Raw genomic sequence first — 18,623 nt, forward strand, 5'->3', positions numbered from 1 at the left:
AGGGCTATAAAACTGTGCATACTCTTTGATCCTGCAGTGCTATTACTGAATCTGAATCTCAAGGAAATCATAAAGGAGGAAAAAAGACCCCACACATACAAAAATGTTTTTAGCAGCTCTTTTTGTGTTGGCAAAGAATTGAGAAATGAGTAGATGCCCTTAAGTTTGGGAATGATCAAATAAGTTATGGTATATGAAAGTAATGGAATATTGCTGTTCTATAAAAAATGATGAATGAGCTTATTTTAGAAAGGCCTGGAAAGATCTAGGTGAATTGCTGCTGAGTAAAACAAGTAGAACCAGGAGTACAGTGTACACAATAACAGCAAGATTGTGTGATGATCAACTATGAAAGACTTGGTTTTTCTCAGAAGTTCAATGATCCAAGACAATCCCAAAAAACCTTGGATAGAAAACATCAATTGCATCCAGAGAGAGAGAGCTATGGAGAATGAATATAAATCAACATGTTTATTTTTTTTTTTCTGTTTTTCATTTCTATCATGATTTTTCCCTTTTGTTCTGATTCTTATCTCCCAGAATGATTTATAAAGAAATGAGTATTAAAAATTAATGTACATGTACAACCAGAAAAAGAAAACAGTAAAAAGTGAAATAAAAAAAAAAACAAACAGGAGAAACTATAAATATGAAGAAAACAGAATAAGCATAGAAAGGCTTACATGAATGGATGTTGCAGGGATTCTTGTTTAAGTACAGTCTGGAATAGTTACTTTGAAATTCTGCATCAAAGATTCTAAAATTTGACTACAATTTTCTTCCTGCTTGAGTCAGAGCTGGGTATGGATGGGAAAATGGACATAAGAATGACCTTGACCTTGCTTTCTGTTACTTTTCCCAGGACCATGGGGAGCTATGATTCCTGAAGCCTCTCTCTGGGATCTTCTGAATGGAAAGATTCTGGACCTTCTTTGCCTGGTATACAATAGTCTGTGGCTATGGCTTCCCAGACCTGTATGGGGTTTTCCCTTCAGCTTTCTGAGGGCGCCTTGGCTGGTGTTACTCAGTGTCATGCTATGCTGTCTCCTCCTAGGGGCTCCTCTGAGCCCCAACTCAACACAGGATGAGGACTCTTTCACTGTGGGGGTGCTGGGTCCATGGGAGTGTGACCTCCTCTTCACCAAAGCACTCCCCCATGTGGCTGCCCACCTAGCCATCACACGAGCCAAGAGAGAGTTCTTGTTGGAGCTGAGCACCCGATTGGACTATGTGATCCTTGAGGAGGGCTGCAATACTGCCCAGTCCCTGGCTACTTTCCTCTCCTATGGAGGTGCTGTGTCAACCTTTGTGGGGCCTTCCAATCCCGGCTACTGCCCAGCAGCAGCACTCCTGGGCCAGAACTGGGGCAAGGCTCTTTTCTCCTGGGCATGTGGAGCTCCAGAATCAGGAGGCACGTTGGTCCCCACTTTGCCTTCCACCATCCAGGTCCTATTGGCTGTCCTGAGGCACTTTGGCTGGGCTCATGTGGCTGTCATTTCCTCCCATCAAGATGTCTGGGTGGACACAGCCCAACAGGTTATCGCAGCCCTGAGGACTCATGGACTGCCTGTGGGGCCAGTAACCTCTCTGGGGCCTGGAGGCCAGGGAGCTATTAGAGCCCTGAAGCAGCTTCAAGATACAAGTAGGTTGAAGGGTAAGTGAGGTTACATCCTGTTCCCTCCCTCCATTGCATAAATCTTATTCTTTATTTTGAGGTGGAGGTAAATATCTTTCAAACTTAATCAGACATGGACTGTCTTCCTCAATATTCCAATGTAGGCTAGGTGATAGCATGGTTAGGTGAATGCAGAATATGTTGAATGACTGAAGTCAGAGATTACACCATCATGGATTGAAGTCAGTATGGAACGCTAGTGGAGTGTCCCAATGACTTATCACTTAATTCTTCAATCAACATGTTAATTAATGATTTAGATAAAGATATAAATGGGTCACCTGTCACATTGATGAATGACATAAGAAAGTTAATATGTTAGATAATAGAAAAACAAGTTTAAAAAATTTTGATAGCTTAGAAATTACAGAGTGAATATAACTGGATGAAATTTAAAGGGAATAAATGTTAAGTCCTCCACTTGGGTTAAAAAAATCACCTACACAAGTACTAGATGGAGGAAATACCAGCCACAGACCTGTTTTAGTTTGCTCAATACCCAGTGTAATATGGAAGCCTAAAGGCCATATTAAGGAACGAAAGCATAGTGTCTTGAATAAGGAAGGTGATTATCTTATTGTTCTCTCACAGTTCACATCCGAAGTGTTGTGACCAATTCTGGGCACCATGTTTCAAGACAGTCATTAGGCAAGCTAAAATCTTCCAGTGGCAATTCTCCCTTCCTTTCCCCTCCCCAAGACCTCAAGCAATCTTATATAGTGCAGGTACAATCATGTTAAATGTATTTCCACATTAGTTACATTATGAAAGACTCAGAACAAAAAGAAAAACCACTAGAAACAAACAAAAAAAAATAGAAAGTTTCAATTTATATTAAGACTCCATAACTCTTCCTTTAGATGTAGTTAGCATTTTTCATCATGAAATGCTTGTCTTGGAATTGTCTTGGATCATTGTATTTCTGAGAAGTGTTAACTCTATTACAGTTGATCATCACACAATGTTGCTGTTACTTTGTATGATGTTCTTCTGGTTCTGCTCACTTCACTCAGCATCAGTTCATGTAAGCCCAGGTTTTTCTGAAATGTGCTTGTTCATCATTTCTTATAGCACAATAATATTCCATTACATTTATATACCATAACTTATCCAGTTATTCCCCAGCTGATAGATATTCTCTCAATTTCTCATTCTTTGCCACCATAAAAAGAGCTTCTATAAATATTTTTGTACATATGGATCCTTTCCCCATTTTTTATGATCTTTTTGAGATATAGATCTAGTAGTAGTATTGTTGGATCAAAAAGTATGCACAGTTTTATAGCCCTTTAAGTGTATTTCCAAATTGCTCTTTAGAATGATTGGATCCATTTACAACCATGAAGGCTTTTAAAGGCCAAATAAAGGATTTTATGTTTTATCTTAAAGGTAATAGGAATACTTTATTGAAATTTGGTCACATGGTTAGATTGATTTTAGGAAGATCAGTTTGACAGCTGAATGGAGAACTAGAGACTGACTAGCAGGTTATTGCAATAGTCTAGACATGAAATGATAAAAGCCTACACCAAGATGACAGGACCACAAGAGAAGAGCTGGGCATTCAGTGATAAGCTGAAAGAACTGGGTGTATTTGGAATAAGAAACAAAAGGGTATTATGACTAGCTTCCAAAACTGAAATTGCTGTTTATAAAAGAGGGATAGCACTTCTTCCACTTGATCCTAGAAAGGAGAAGCCAGCATAATGAGAGGAAATTATAGTCAAATAGATGATTACTTCTCCAAATTTGGTGCTTCCTCAAAAGAGGGATGGGGGCAGCCCATTGGTTCAATGGATAGAGTTGGTGTGGAGTTAGGAAGATTCATCTTCCTGAGTTCAAATCTGGCCTCAGACACTTACTACCTGTATGACTTCACCCTGTTCGCCTCAGTTTCCTCATCTGTAAAATGAACTGGAGAAGGAAATGGCAACCATTCTAGTATCTTTGTCAAGAAATCCCCAAATGAAATCATGAAGAATTGGATATGACTGAAATGACTGAACAACAACACAAGAGGGATGAACTGGCTCAGGAGTTAGAAAATTTTCTTTTATTGGAGGAGTGTTAGCAGTGGAGGGTGGATGTCATTTGTTTTAGGGGTGCCATAGAAGAGATTCCTGATCAAATCCAGGTTGGATTCTAAATCCTTTGAACTCTCTGTGACTCTAAGAGCTAGGATGATATGATGCTATTAACCAATTAAGTTTAGACATCATTAATTCCAACCCATTATTTTATAGAGGAGAAAACCGATTTTGGGGAAAGGTCTTTGCTAAGATTATGTATTGCATTCATGGTGTGTCCAGGACTGTATTGGAAGTCTATAAACTCCATTCTTGAATTTAATCCAACCACTCCCTGAGAAGAAACCTCCATAATATTTCTGCTGCTCTTGTTTTCTTTCTTCTTGGATCATTACTTTGGGTCTGTAGGGATCTTGAATCTAACACTCTTTCACCTGTTTGCTTTGCAGTGGTGGTAATGTGCATGCACTCGCTTCTTGTTGGTGGTTCTGAGCAGGAAGTTTTGCTTGCCCAAGCTCATGCACTTGGCCTGACAGATGGCAGATATGTCTTCATCCCTTATGATGCGCTGCTTTATGGGACACCCTATCGCAACCGGTCCTACCCAGTGCTGAGGGATGTTAGTGGCCTTCAGGAAGCTTATGATGCCGTGTTGACTATCAGTCTGGAGTCTGGTACAACTGACTTCGATGGAGCCTTCTCAGCTGCCAGGAAGAGTGGGGAAATCACTGCCAACACAGAGCCTGAGCAAGTCAGTCCCAACCCATGGTAGTTAAGTAACAATATGGTGGGGCAGAAGATCCCTCTGCTCCCCACCATCTAACCACACACCTCAAAACTCTAAAATTAATAGTATGCATGTGTGTATACTTATATGTGACTTGCCAATACATGTACTATTTGGCATGTTAACTCTTTTACCCTTCCTTCCTCCTCTTCCTTCTCTTTCTTCTTCTTTTTCTCCTCCTTCTTCCCTCCTCCTCCTCCTCTTTCTCTTCTTCTTTCTCTTCTTCCTCCTCTTTCTCCTCCTCCTTCTCCTACCCCTCCTTCCTTTTTTAGGCCCTCCTGAGGATAGTATTTTTTTTCTTTGATTAAGGGCTCTCTTTGCAACAAGGAAGACCTGGGTTGGTTCCTATCTTTCATAAATTTTGCCTGTGTGATCTTGGAAAAGTAACTTAACCTTTCAATGCTCTAAGATTAAGTGATTCCTTTAAAATATAAACTGCAGAGATGGCACTGATATGCATTGATGGAGGGAATTTATTTATTTTTTTAATTTCTCTACACTATTAATAAAATCATAGGTCCTACTCTTTATCCCTATGCCTTTTTGGTGGGAATATGTTTTTTGTTGTGTTCCCCCCCATTATTTCCTCTCTCCAGATTTCATCAGCATCAGCATCTCTCTCTCTCTCTCTCTCTCTCTCTCTCTCTCTCTCTCGTCTGTCTGTCTTTCTCTCTCTCGTCTGTCTGTCTGTCTGTCTCTGTCTCTTTCTCTCTCGTCTGTCTTTCTCTCTCTTTCTCGTCTCTCTCTCTCTCTCTCTCTCTCTCTCTCTCTCTCTCTCTTCTCTCTCTCTCTCTCTCTCTTCCCCCCTTTCCCTATATGTCTCTATTTGCTTGCCTGCTTGCCTGGTAATTGATTTACCTCTATCTCTCTCTTACTAGGCTGTTGGGAAAGGAAGGAAAAGTATGAAATGAAAGCATGAGAATGAGGAGTGAGATTTCTAATGTTATTTCTGTAATGGAGAGAGATAGGGTGGAATTTTATTTTACCCTAAATTTGGTTTATCTGATGTTGCCATTGATCACATTTATGTAATAAATGCTAACTCTTTATGAAAAAGATACAGGGATCTACTTAGTTCTTTTTCATATTAGAGACTGGAACATGGTTTAGGGGCAAGGGCTTGGGAATGGTCTGGGAGGAGAGAAAGGGAAGAATTAAAAAGAATAAACATTTATATAGTACTACTATGTACCAGGTACTGTCCTAAGTACTTTTTACAATTGTCTCATTGGCAAAATTTGGTGATAGAGAGAAGGTGGTAAAGATGATGACATGATAAAGATGATAATGGTGGTCATGGCTATCATTAAGTGGCAGTAAGGGTGTGATGGTGATGAAAGCACAGATGCTATGATGATAGTTCTGGCAAAAGTGATGATGACAATAATGGTGCCAATGATGATAAAGATGATGATTATTGATTACAATAATGGTAGAGGCCATGGTAACCATAATAAATATCAGTAGTGATGGTGGTGAGGATGATCATAATGATGATTACAATACATTGTAATGATGTATTGTGATGATGATGGTGATGATTAATGTCTATAGGTATTAGTTATGATGGTAATGATTCTATGATTGGTGATGTTGGAAATATCTATGGGTATTAATAATGATTTTTTAAATGATGGGTATTAATGATGATGGTGATAATTATATGATGAGTATTAGTGATGATAATGATCTGATGATATTAATGATGATATGGATGGTGATGGTGGGGATTATTGTTATAACAGCAATAATAGTGATGGAGACTGGGAGAATGGTCCTGATGGTCTGGTCTTAATAATCTTTATGATGAAATCAGGTTAAAGCAGCCAAAAAGAATACTTAGAGAAAGTAATGGTATTAAAGCTGTGACAATGAATATAAAAGGTTTATTTCCCTAGATTTTTGAGCAGCCTAAGCCAGGGGAACTTTTCTTATTATATGCTGAACAAATAATACTTCCTTTGCTCCTACAGGTGTCTCCACTCTTTGGGACCATCTATGATGCCATCTTTCTTCTGGTCAATGCTCTGAATCAATCTAAGAAACAAGGGGGTCAGCTCTCAGGAAACCATCTTCAGGATCACATTATGTCTCTGGACCTAGCTGGTTTTAGCCAGAGGATCCAGACAGATGAGAAAGGAAATCGGTTGGCCCGCTATGTAATCCTGGATACAGATGGTCAGAAAAATCAACTAATTCCAACCCATTTGCTGGACATGTCCACTTTATCAGTACAATCACTGGGAAGACCTATTCACTTTCCACAAGGAATACCCCCTCCCCCTGACTCCAACTGTTGGTTTGATCCAGATACTCTATGTACAGGAGGTAATTCATTCTCTTATTCAATGAGAATTATTGAGAATTTTGAGAAAGAAAAGTCCTGTATTAATCAAAATACAGACCACATCTGAGTGTAACTCATAGTCTAATCTTTGAAATAAAAAAAATGTAGAGATATACACTCAACAACATTATTGATTAGGAGTCATATAAAATCCTCTTCAGGAAAAAAGAAGTGGATTATAGTCAGACCAACATTATTTTAAAATGTTTTAAATTGATTTTTGTTTTTATATCATTTTAATTTCTAAATATATCTCTCCCCTCTACTCAAAAACGTTAGTTCAGTAAACAATTGCTTTTTCTTTTTTTAATTATTTAATTTAAAACAAATATGAAATAGAAAAAGAAAAAACAGCGATGTGTACAGCAGAACCTAAGAGAGGATTCAAAATATAAAGCAGTAAATTTCCGTTTCAAGAAAGCCTATATAATAAATACTACACATGGTTTTCATAACTGGCCATCTTTTCTTTCCTTCCTTATATGTTTTCTTTTGTTCTTTCTGTGTACTTTTTTTTAAACTTTATTCTTTCTTCCCCCTTGCTTCCCATTCCCTCCCCAAGAAGGCTACAATTAAGTACAGATACAAATATATATATATGTATGTATATATATACATACATATCTATATATATATATACACACATATATATATACATATATATATATGTATATGCACACATAAACACATATACATACCAGTTCTGTTAGCATAGCCAATGTCTTAGACACCTAGTTGTCAGCCTCTGCAAAAGATGAGGGGTGCATGACATCTTTTGAAAAGCCAAGCATGGGCAGACCCAAGTTATTGCTAAAGATTAACTTCTTTCTCTTTCTTTCTACTCCTTGATCCTAATCATGGGTTTCATTTCTGCTGTGTGATGGTTGCAACTAATCTTTAAGAACTTAATTGATCATGATGAGCTCCAGGCTACAACTTTTACCAGGGATATTAGCATGTGTAGGAGACTTTGGAAAATGAAAAAAGGCTTTTCAAAATCCAAGATCCCTCCATTCTGCAAAAAACAAATGGTCCAAGAATATGAACAAGAATTTCTTAAGGGAAGAAACTCAGGATATTTATAGTCATGTGAAAAATGCTTCAAGTCAGTAATAATTACAGAAATGAAAATTAAAGCAATTATGAAGTTCCACCTCATGCCCATCAGATTGGCAAAAATGTAGGAAAACAAGCACATAAGCATATTAATGTCTATTAATAGAGCTGTGAGTGAGCCCAAACATTCTAGAAAGCAATTTGGAGTTATGCCCCAAATAAATGGTGATAAAGCCTAGTGATAAAGCCTTTGACTCAACAGCATACCACACCTATACCTTTACCCCAAAGAGATCAAAGAAGGAAAATAGATTGACACTATAGTAGGGGAATAATGGGCATTTGGATTGAGATCTCTAGGGTTTAGAAAACTCTTCCTGGGACCCAACCAAACCTTTCCATTGAGAGGATTTTTCTTCATGTAGAATGGTGTAACTAATCAAGTTGATGAAAAGGTACAGAGAAACAAAGACAGATTATGTTCATAGCTTTTGAGATCCGTCTTTCCTTAATATTTGACATGGTCTGGTTGAGGATTTTTCTTTTCATCACTAAGAAGAATATTGAGTGAATCTATTCTCTGAGAACATGCTTTCTGCAGGGTCATGGTTCTATGTGGAAGGAATTGTTATATAAAACATAGTTAGATAAAACAGAGGCCCTGCCTTTAGGGAATACACTATAAAGAGACAGGTAATTAGTGTCCATGGCAGTGTGATAAGGGTCTCAGAAAAGGTCATGAAAAAGACTACAAGGTTCACATTAGAAATTCCTCCTTCTGGACTTGGGACAATTGGAAAGGCTTCCTGGAAGATATGAAGGGAAGCAGGGGGAGAATCTCGGGCAAAATTCTCTTCAGAGTATTTTTTAGCCCGTTGGAGGCTCTTGAAATAAAAAGAAAATTGGTCTAGGTATCAGAAGATCAATATTCAAGTCTTGGCTAATTATTAGGCATGTGACCTTGGTTCACATGTGACCTTCTCACCCCCATTTAATAATAATCCTCACTAACTGAACTGTTGCCCACAATGGGAGATAACATTAATCCAGAAAAGAAGAGCAATTTGAAAAATAAATACCAAGGAGATTCATGGTATTGGAAGAGAGGAGGGAAGAAAAACTTTCAAAATGTATGTTGAGACCTAGAAGGGGAAATCAAAATCACATGGGGAAATGATAAGATGCTTCTCAGTCCTGTAATCTTGTGGACTATTGGAGTGTACCAAGCACAGGATGCCTCCCAAAGAACCTACACATGATATACTTATAGCCTAATACTTTTATATAATTACAAAAAAAGCATTTGTTTGTTCTTCCCCTGTATATTAATTCATAGAACATTAATTTAAGCATAATGGTGGGATAATAATCTGTCCCTGGGATGTTTCTCTCTGAATCACAATGAAGAGCATGAAAATGACATCATAATGACAAGAGTAACTGGCACCCATGTAACAGTAAAGTTTTCAAAGTGCTTTAGATAACATCATCTTTGAGCCTCACTTTTCTCATCTGTAAGATAGAATCTTTCAAGTGTCTCAAATATAGAATATCTTCCAAAGAATAAGAAATACAGCTGGCATTTTTATAGCACTCTGAAATTTTGTAAACACTTTATTTGTGTTATCTCATTTGATCCACAACAAAGCTGTGATTTAGGTGCTGTTATTGTACTCATTTTATAGATGAGCAAACTGAATTAAGTGACTTGCCCAAGGTCTTATAGTTAGTTAGTGTCTGAGATGTGATTCCAACTCAGGTCTTCCTGATGAAAATTTCAGCCTTATATCCACAATCCTCTTTACATCTTAAGGTTCTTTCCAGCTCTGACATTCTATGTTGTACACTCCAAGTTCCTTTCTGGCTTTAACCTTCTGTATTTTAAGGTTCTTTCCAGATTTAGTATTCTATTTTTCTAAAAGCTTTTCTAGTTTTGGTATCATGGTCTCTGTTAAAAGGAATTTTCCCAGCTCCAACACATAAGACAGATCTACTGACCAGAATATTTGTTTTTAATCCCTGCAAGTGGTTACAGTGAAAGACATTTCCAGAAACAACCAGATCCCTTGGAGACTAAATTCTGTATAGCTTTCTTATTAATGTAGAGTTCCCTAAGGCTTAATGCTTTTTGCCACACATTTCTGATTCACAATCTTATAAACTCCCTGCTCTCCCTTTCCCCTTCCCCAAGGCATGCTATTTTATATTATATTACATTATAATATAATAATATATCATGATATATTACAACACAATAATGTATTCTGATTTCTCTAAACTCTTACATGTAAACTCTATAAATTCTTCAATGGGGAAGGGACAACTCTGTTTGAAGGGTTGGTTGTCTCCACCATCCCCATAACCCCTAGTCAGCCCCACACTCTTACTACTATAAGGGAAGTGCTCCCAGCCTTAAGAGAGCTCAAAGATTTTCACTTTTCTATTGGGATATGATTCTTGACTAGTCAAAGGGCTAGCTGATATTTAGCTAAATCCCTCAAGAATAGCCCTAGTTATTGGTGCAGGATTGACAAAGAGCATTGATACTGATCTTTTGATTTGCATCTGTAAAGTAGGAAATGCAAGCGTAACTGTGGTCAAGTCACACAGCTTGTAAGAGGAATCAAGAGAATTTGAATTTAGGTCTCCTGTCACCAAATCTCTGAACTTTTCTCACTAGGCCACTGTTCCCTTCACTGAGTTGGCCCCAGCTTTTACCCATCTTCCTCTTGTTTATTCCCATAACACTAGCCAGGTTATATGTCTATATATTAAGGTCTAACCCATTGGTCCCTTACAGTCTTAGGGAGTTTCCTGAAACTCAGGTTATGTGATTTACCAGTGGTTACCTAGCTAATAAGTATCAAATGAGGAAAGTGAATCCAGAATCTTTCTAATTCTAAGCCCCATACTTTATGCACTTACTTTTTCTCTGATTCCTTGGTTACCATGACAAAGCAGGGATTTTTAATCCTCTTCCTTTCTGTGGGGTCTAGATGTTATCTTATGTGGGGGGGAGGGTGTGCTGAGCAGGCCATATACTCTCAAGATGTGAAAAAACTGGTAAAGGGAAGCAGAGCCTCATTCCTTCGAAGTCAGTCTCATTTCAACTAGCCCCTTTAGAAACCCTGAGAGACAGCTAGGCTGGTCCAGGTAGGAATGAATAGTCTGCATATAGAAATAAAGTCTGAATGAAGTAGGTTCTCTTTGCTCTGCTTTTTGCTCTTAGGGTTAGTACAGTGCATTAACAAGGTTACACATTAAATTAGTATGAATATATTATCCACTGAATCATTCAGAATCCATTATCTCTTGACTCCCAAGCCAGTGTGCTTCACAATAGCTATTTTATCAGGGCTATTCATAGGATAGCAACTGACCTGCAGACCCAGGCCCAAATAGTCCTTCCCAAACCCCACATTTTTTGAGCTCTGTATTCTCATGGATACTCTCCATGGATATACCAAATGGCATCTCTGTTTTTTGCTCCCTCTGCAGATGGGTGGTCCTTGATTCCCATCCTGGCTGTGATATCATTGTCTACCTTAGTGCTTGGAGGCCTGGGTCTCATTTACCTTATGAGGTAAGAATTCTCAAATAAAACTAAGACCTTATGTGTGAAGATGATTCCTTTCTAAAGATCCCCCTTTCATTCCCCTCATCATTTGCCTCATTGATTTATACAATGTCAAGGCTATAAGGGATCTTAGAACAGTTAGAGATTTTAGAGATCTTAGAATGGAGAATGAGAACATATATTGTTAAGACTTAAAGGAACCTTAGAACACAGATGGTAGAAGATCAGAATATAGAACACGGAATTTCAGAACTTGAAGTGATCTTAAAATATAGAATATTAAAGTTAGAAGTAACCTTAGAAAATAGAATCTTAGAACTGAAATGGACCATAGGACATAGCATGTTAGAACTGGAAAGAAATTTAGAACATAGAATATCAGAGCTGGAAGGGGCCCACAGAAAACAAAATATCAGAACTGGAAGGAATCTTAAATTATAGAACACAGAATCTTTCAGCTAAAATGTCTCTCCCACATTCAGGACTCTGCAGTTCCAGCATGGAGGAGGCCCCAACAAGGTTATACTGACTATGGTAGACCTCACCTTCACTCATCCTCGACTGAACCAGCGGGTAAATTCTGCAGCTCACACGGGGTCTCTTGTGGTGAGGGTTGGGGAAGGGCTATGGCTGTTACCCCAGTTGTCCTGAGAGGTTGAATCTTACCCTTTCCCAGAAACTCACTTTGGATACCCTCAGCAATTCCCGGAGTCCCTCAGATGTCAAGAGTCTTAGCTCAGATGTCCAGTCTCCAGGGAGGGTCCTCCCAGCCACACCAGAATCTTCCAACATGGCCTTGTACCAGGTGAGGCCTCACATCACCAGTCCATTAAGGAGAGCATTGGATAAGCAAGACAGTTAGAGTCACTCTAGAGTTCTGGGAGGTAGGTACTACATACATTATTATTGCCATTTCACAGATGAGGAAATTGAGTCCCAATCAGGTGAAATGACTTGCCTAGAGTCATAAAGCTTTTTAGTACTGATCATTAGGGAGGAAGTAAAGAAATAAATATTTATTAACTACCTACTATGTGAGAGGCTCTAAACTAAGTGCTTTACAAATAATGTCTCATTACAACCCTATGAGGTAGATATTACTATTATCCCCATTTTACTGATGAGGAAACTGAGGCATATAAATATTAAATGACTTGCCCAGTGTCACACAGCTAGTAAGTGTCTAAGGCTGGATTTTAACCTATACCTACTTGACTCTGGGATCAGTACTCTATTCACTGCACCACTTAGCTGTCTCAATATTAGGATAATAATACTTCAAGATTAGTATGAGTCCTTTAGTCACTGATACAGCTCACAGACTTTGAGTTGTTCTGGTTAAAACCAATCTCCATTTGCTGGGGTGGCCAACTCTCTCCACTCAACATTCTCTCTTATACTAGCCTACTTCAGGATTTTATCATTTCATGCTTGGACTATTATAATGGCCTGCTGGTTGCTTTGCCTGTCTCAGGGCTCTCTGCAGTCCAGTCTATCTTCCACTTAGTTGCCAAAGTGATTTTTCCTGTCACTGGCCTGTCCATGTCACTCCTCCACACTTCAATGAGCTCCAGGGTCTCCTTGTAATTCCCAGGGATTTGCAAGGTGAGTGGAAAGAGAGAAGTATATAGAAATAATGTGGAAGTACAGATGATGAGATCTGATCACAGATGGTGTCTGTGGAATAGAGGTAGGATGATTCCCTAAGACTCATCACTAGAAAGTTAGCTATCCTGGGTAATGATTGCATATATTTTAACAATGTTTTTGAAGACAGTTTGAATGCCAGGAGTCCTGATCAGAACCCACTAGCCCAAGGCCTGAGTCCCAGGCAGGACATTTTTTGGGAAAGATTGGGTCTGATGAGCCATCCTGCTCTGTCACAGGGAGATTGGGTTTGGCTGAAGAAGTTCAAGACTGGAACATCCTCTGAGCTCCGTCAGAGTTCTGTGAAGCTACTGAAAAAGGTACCATTGAGGAAGGGCACTCCTCTGACACAATGTGGGAGGGGGCAGAACAGGGAGGGGGAAATAAGACTAAACTCTTGGTCATATCATTGATATGTGCATGTGGTGTGTATGTTTCTGTGTGTACATGTTCATATGTGTGCATGATTCCTATGTGTAGAAGGAACTCTTACTAAGGTACAAGGGTAGTTTCAGAAACTTGCTAGTTTCCTTTTTGTTAAGAAAGTCCTACTCATGACCAGAAGGTTCAGTTTATAAGCCACCATCATCTTTCTGCTACCTTACAGAGGTTATAGTACTAGTCTTGAAGTCAGAAAAAGCCAGGTTCAAAGTCTCACTGATGTCACATTTCATCTCTGAGATTCTGGACAATTCATTTATCATCTCAATGCTTTAGACAACTCTTTTCTATTTTTAAAAGTTTTAAATTTTAATGATATCTTATGATTTTTATATTTAAAAACTTATCCTAGAGTTCCTCCCTCTTCCTTCTTCTAGAGAGTCATCTCTTAAAACAAATGATATTTTTAGAAATGAAAAAAGAAAAAGAGAAAGAAACAACCAAAAAAACCAGCAAAATCAATCAATATCCTGAAAAATTCTGAAAAGTAAAGCATGCATTCCTTGCAATCCAGAAGGCTGAGGCTAGTGAATTTCTTAGTTTCAGGAATTCTAAGTTGTAGTGGGCTTAAACAATCAGGTGTCCATGCTAAGTCTAGTACCAATATGATGAACCTCCAGAAATGGTGAGCTACCAGATTGTCCAAGGACAAAAGAACTAGTTCAGTAGGAAACAAAGCAGGTCTACGATCTTCTAGCTATCAGATTTTGATCAGAACTATGAATAGTTTCTTGAACTTCAAGCCTCTTTGGGATAAAGAAACCTAGCCTTAAAAAAAGGTTGCAAATATACACAATTTTTTATCCTCTGGATCTGGATCTAGTACTTTGACAAAACAGTGAGAGATGTCTTTTTTGTATAGTCAAGATTATTGCAATTTTCCATATTGGTCATTATGTGTCTGTTCTTTTCATTTACATTGTTGTAGTTACTATGTATGTTGTTTCCAGGCTCTGCTTCATTCTGATTCAGTTCATATAGATCTTTTCATGCTTCTTTGTATGATGAATACTTCTTTGCTACCACAAAAATTGCTACTGTAAATATGTTAAAGAATATGGAGACTATCTTCTTATCAATGACCTCCTTGGGATAGATATTTAGGCAACTTTCTAAGACTATAAGTTTCACAAAAGATGATAGTCTATATTGGTAGAGAAAGTTTCCCCATTTGAGAATTCTCTAATTTAAAAAAAAATTACAGATCTAGTCCCTATTCTTAGTTCCATGAATAATAGTATTTCTACTTCACAGGGTGCTGTATTTAAAGTCAGAATATCTGAGGACTTCATTTTATTTGTCTCTAAAATGAGATTTGGACTAAGTAATTAATTAAGGACTAGTAATCCTAAGGTATTAATGAACATGAAAGTTCTATGACTCTGTAATGCTATGGTACCCTTACCATTACCTTCATCACTATTCCTATCATTAGCAATAGCAACACTGAGACTGCAATAATCACCATTGTCCTCCATCATCATCACCACATAGTCAATCTCATTATAACTCTTACCTTCATCAAAGAATCAAAAAGTTAGAGTACCCAGAGCTAGAAAGGACAGTAGGGATATAGTAGGTACATAAAGCAGATATCTCACTACAGCATCCTGGATAAATGCCCAACCAGTTTCTACTTTAAAGCTTCCAGTGATGGAAGCTCACTACCACTATCTAAATCTGAAATGAAGAATGCTCCAATCTCATTGTTGGAAAGTTCTAATTATTTAAAAAAAATTGTCCTCTACATTCAATCAAATCTACCTCACAAAATTCACTCACTCTGTTGTTCCTAGATCTACTTTTTGGAGCTAATCATAAAAAAAAAATCAAATTCCTCTTCCATAAGGCATCAATTTAAATATTTTAACTGAATACATCTCCTTCACATCTTCTTTTCTACATTCTAATTGTTCTCAGGTCTTCAACTGATTTTAATAAGGCCTTGTCTAAAGTCATTCATGATCCAGTCATTTATGGTGCTTTCCTCTGAACATGTTTCAGTGTGTCAATGTCACTCCCAAAATGTGGCTCCATACTCCGTAGGGGTAGAGTTGTTCATTTTTTGTTCTTAAAAAGGACCAATGACATCATAGGCTGATATCTTGACTTGCATGTGAATTTGATTTAAGTAAGGCATATTTGCACAAAATCATTAACTTCACTTTCTCTTCCGAGTCATCAAAGTCCAGTGGTAAGACAAAAGTCAAGGCACTTGATGATGGCCCAGGGTGCAGTGGGTTATGGCATAGGGTAATCAACATAGAGAACAATAGGCTGATCACTTTCCTAGGTCTGAATGCTCTGCCATTTTCTGCATCCTATTTATACATTGAGCTTGCATTTCCCTACCTATTATTCATGTGTTTGGGTTTTTCCCCCACATAAACTGTTTTCTGCTAATATCTCCTGCTTAAACATACATACGTGTGTGTGTGTGTGTGTGTGTGTGTGTGTGTGTGTGTGTAGGCATACTATATGCCAAGCACTTTTACAAATACATCATTTGATCCTCACAACAATCCTGGGAAGTAGGTGCTGTTATTGGTCCCCATTTTACAGTTGAGGAAACAAGTATCTGAGATTGAATTTAAATTCAAATATTCCTGGCTCTAGTCCCCTCATTCTATCTACTATGCTACCAACTGTCTCAGATGATTTTTAAAAATTTAAGTATTGGATTATATATTTATTTCTACAATTTTTTTCTTGTTAACTTCAATCTTATATGGCCAATATGATCATATCTGCAGTTATAGATTTTATGGTCAACATCACTACCACCATTATCACTCATATTTTTATTAAGCAACAGACAATAAAACAAGTATTTAATAAGTATTCATAATGGCAGTCATTGTGCTAAGCACAAACAAAAAAAGGAATTCAGTACCTTCAAGGAGCTTCAGAAAGGGAACTGAAAAACTGGGAGTTGGGAGAGAAAATATACATATAGGGGCACAGTAGTTAAGCTTAGAGAAATCAAAGCATAATCACAAAGAGAATAAAGAAAATTATGTATGACTATTCTAGATTCATCTCCAAAATGGAGGTCCCCAAAGAGAGAAGGGGGCAGGCATGACAGAAATAGTGAAATTTAGGTATGGCAGTTATAGGTTGAAGTGGTACAGGTATAAGTGGTACAGAGTGAAAAGCTATAGCACAGTGGCCACTACTATCAACATTATTGTCAGCACCTTACCAATATGATCACCATTACTGATAACATAAATATTACTATCACTATTATCAATATCATCACAATTACCACTTTCCATAAATATCATCACCAATAGCACCATAAACACCATAGTAGTCACCATCATCATGGTGCTTGTCATTACCATTATCAAGATTATTACTTATACCATTATCTCCACTTTTCTCCCCCATGATAGCATTTTGTATTTTAGTTCATTAGATCTACTCTAAGTTCTTTGAAGGCAGGAACCATGGATTTTTCATCTCTATAGCTCTAATAATTCCAGTCCCAGTGTTCATAATGTATGTTCAATAAGCATGCAATAAACATCTATTAAAAGTACCCAGGGACTTGACTTGTTACTGGATATATAGAGATGCAGGTTCCTGGTTTGTGTATGGATGAATGGGAAAAGAAGAAAATGAAAGAGAGTAAGTGGAGATATTCAAGTAAATGCTTAGTAAATACTTGTTGCATTGGAACAAAATATATATTGTATTATCTGTCCTTTAAACACTGGGATTTTTGCTCTCTACAAATGAAATAACTGTAGCCACTAATGTCATGAGGTCATGGAGAAAGAAAAGCCAGAAAAATGCCAAGAAAATAAACCAACATAGTCAGTCAGCAAGGAGGATCAGCCAATCAGAAAATTTGATGTGGCAAAATGCTGTCTTCAGTGCCTCTACTTCCTTATTTCATCTACCCTTTCTTCCATTCACCCATGGCCATACTCAAGATCTTTAAACTCTCCTGCTGTCTCAATTCTCTTATCAGAGGAAAAAGAAGTATCTTCATTCACAGGGGAGTTTTATATTTCAAAACACATTGTTCAGAGAAAGAAATGATTACAACAAATGAATGAATAATTAATAATGGCTTTCAGATATGAGTGAATGGAAAACTGTAGAATATAGATGAAGGAAAGAATAACAGAAATTGGTGGTGCCCTTCAAAGAGCATTTTAGGTCTACCCTCTCTATACATAAAGATGAACCAATCAGCAAGAATTGAAGAAGGTCTTCTATGTTCCCAATTTATTCAAATTCTTGAATAAAAGATAATGTGGTATAATGGAAAGGTTCTAAAAGTCAGAAGAGTCTTGGTTTTCTCATGAATTTGCTATGAAACCATTTATGGTTCCCAATTGTTTTGTCTGTGCAGTAAAGAGATGAAATGAAGGGTTTTTGGGTAATTAAGTTATCATTAGTAAAGTTGGAGAAAGAAGTTTCAATAGAATGATGAGGTGGAAAGCCAGAATGTTGAAAGTTAAGAAGAAAATGGGAGGAAATAAGTCAGAGATACATATTATAGTGTTTTAAAAGAGTTTAGCCATAAAAAGGAGGAGAGATATGAGATGTGGGGATGAATGAATCAAGAGGGTTTTTTGAGCATGGGAGAAATATGGGCATGTTTGTGGGTATTTGAAAGGCAGACAGTAGATAGGAAGAAATTAAAGATAAGTGAGAGAGTAAGGTTGATGAGGGGGCAGTCTGCTGAAGGAGATGGGATAGAATTAATTTAGAACATTTCTAAAATGTCTTACAACCCTAGGCCTTTACTACTGGAGGATCTCCAAAATCATTCCAGTTCTGGCATTTTAAGATACTCAGTGTGTGGTATGCCAAACCCAATTCAAAAATACTCAGATATCTCAAAGTGAAGAATTGAAAGAAGTTTTATTAGGATCTCACAAGAAATGGACAGTCCATTCACTGGAGTTCTCCAATAAAGGGAGGTCAACCCCCACAGAAGTCAAAGGCAATTATATAGTCACAAATCACAAAAATCCATGACACACCCTTCCTCCCTTTATCTAGTTAATTCTCACTGCTTTGCTTAGTGCTTGGAAATAGCACAGGTT

General features: G+C 37.6%; 1 protein-coding gene across 1 annotated transcript in view; it reads left to right on the forward strand.

The window, feature by feature from the left end:
* Positions 1-1,032: 1,032 nt before the first annotated feature.
* Positions 1,033-18,623, forward strand: part of GUCY2F (guanylate cyclase 2F, retinal) — a 65,592-nt gene continuing 48,001 nt past the window's right edge. The window contains exons 1-7 of the mRNA XM_051990709.1: positions 1,033-1,654; positions 4,152-4,453; positions 6,463-6,817; positions 11,391-11,475; positions 11,952-12,075; positions 12,146-12,274; positions 13,356-13,436. Coding sequence (XP_051846669.1) covers positions 1,033-1,654; positions 4,152-4,453; positions 6,463-6,817; positions 11,391-11,475; positions 11,952-12,075; positions 12,146-12,274; positions 13,356-13,436 — 1,698 coding nt within the window. The remainder of the gene's footprint in view (positions 1,655-4,151; positions 4,454-6,462; positions 6,818-11,390; positions 11,476-11,951; positions 12,076-12,145; positions 12,275-13,355; positions 13,437-18,623) is intronic.

Source organism: Antechinus flavipes, chromosome 3 (genome assembly GCF_016432865.1).
Source record: "Antechinus flavipes isolate AdamAnt ecotype Samford, QLD, Australia chromosome 3, AdamAnt_v2, whole genome shotgun sequence".
NCBI lineage: Eukaryota > Metazoa > Chordata > Mammalia > Dasyuromorphia > Dasyuridae > Antechinus > Antechinus flavipes.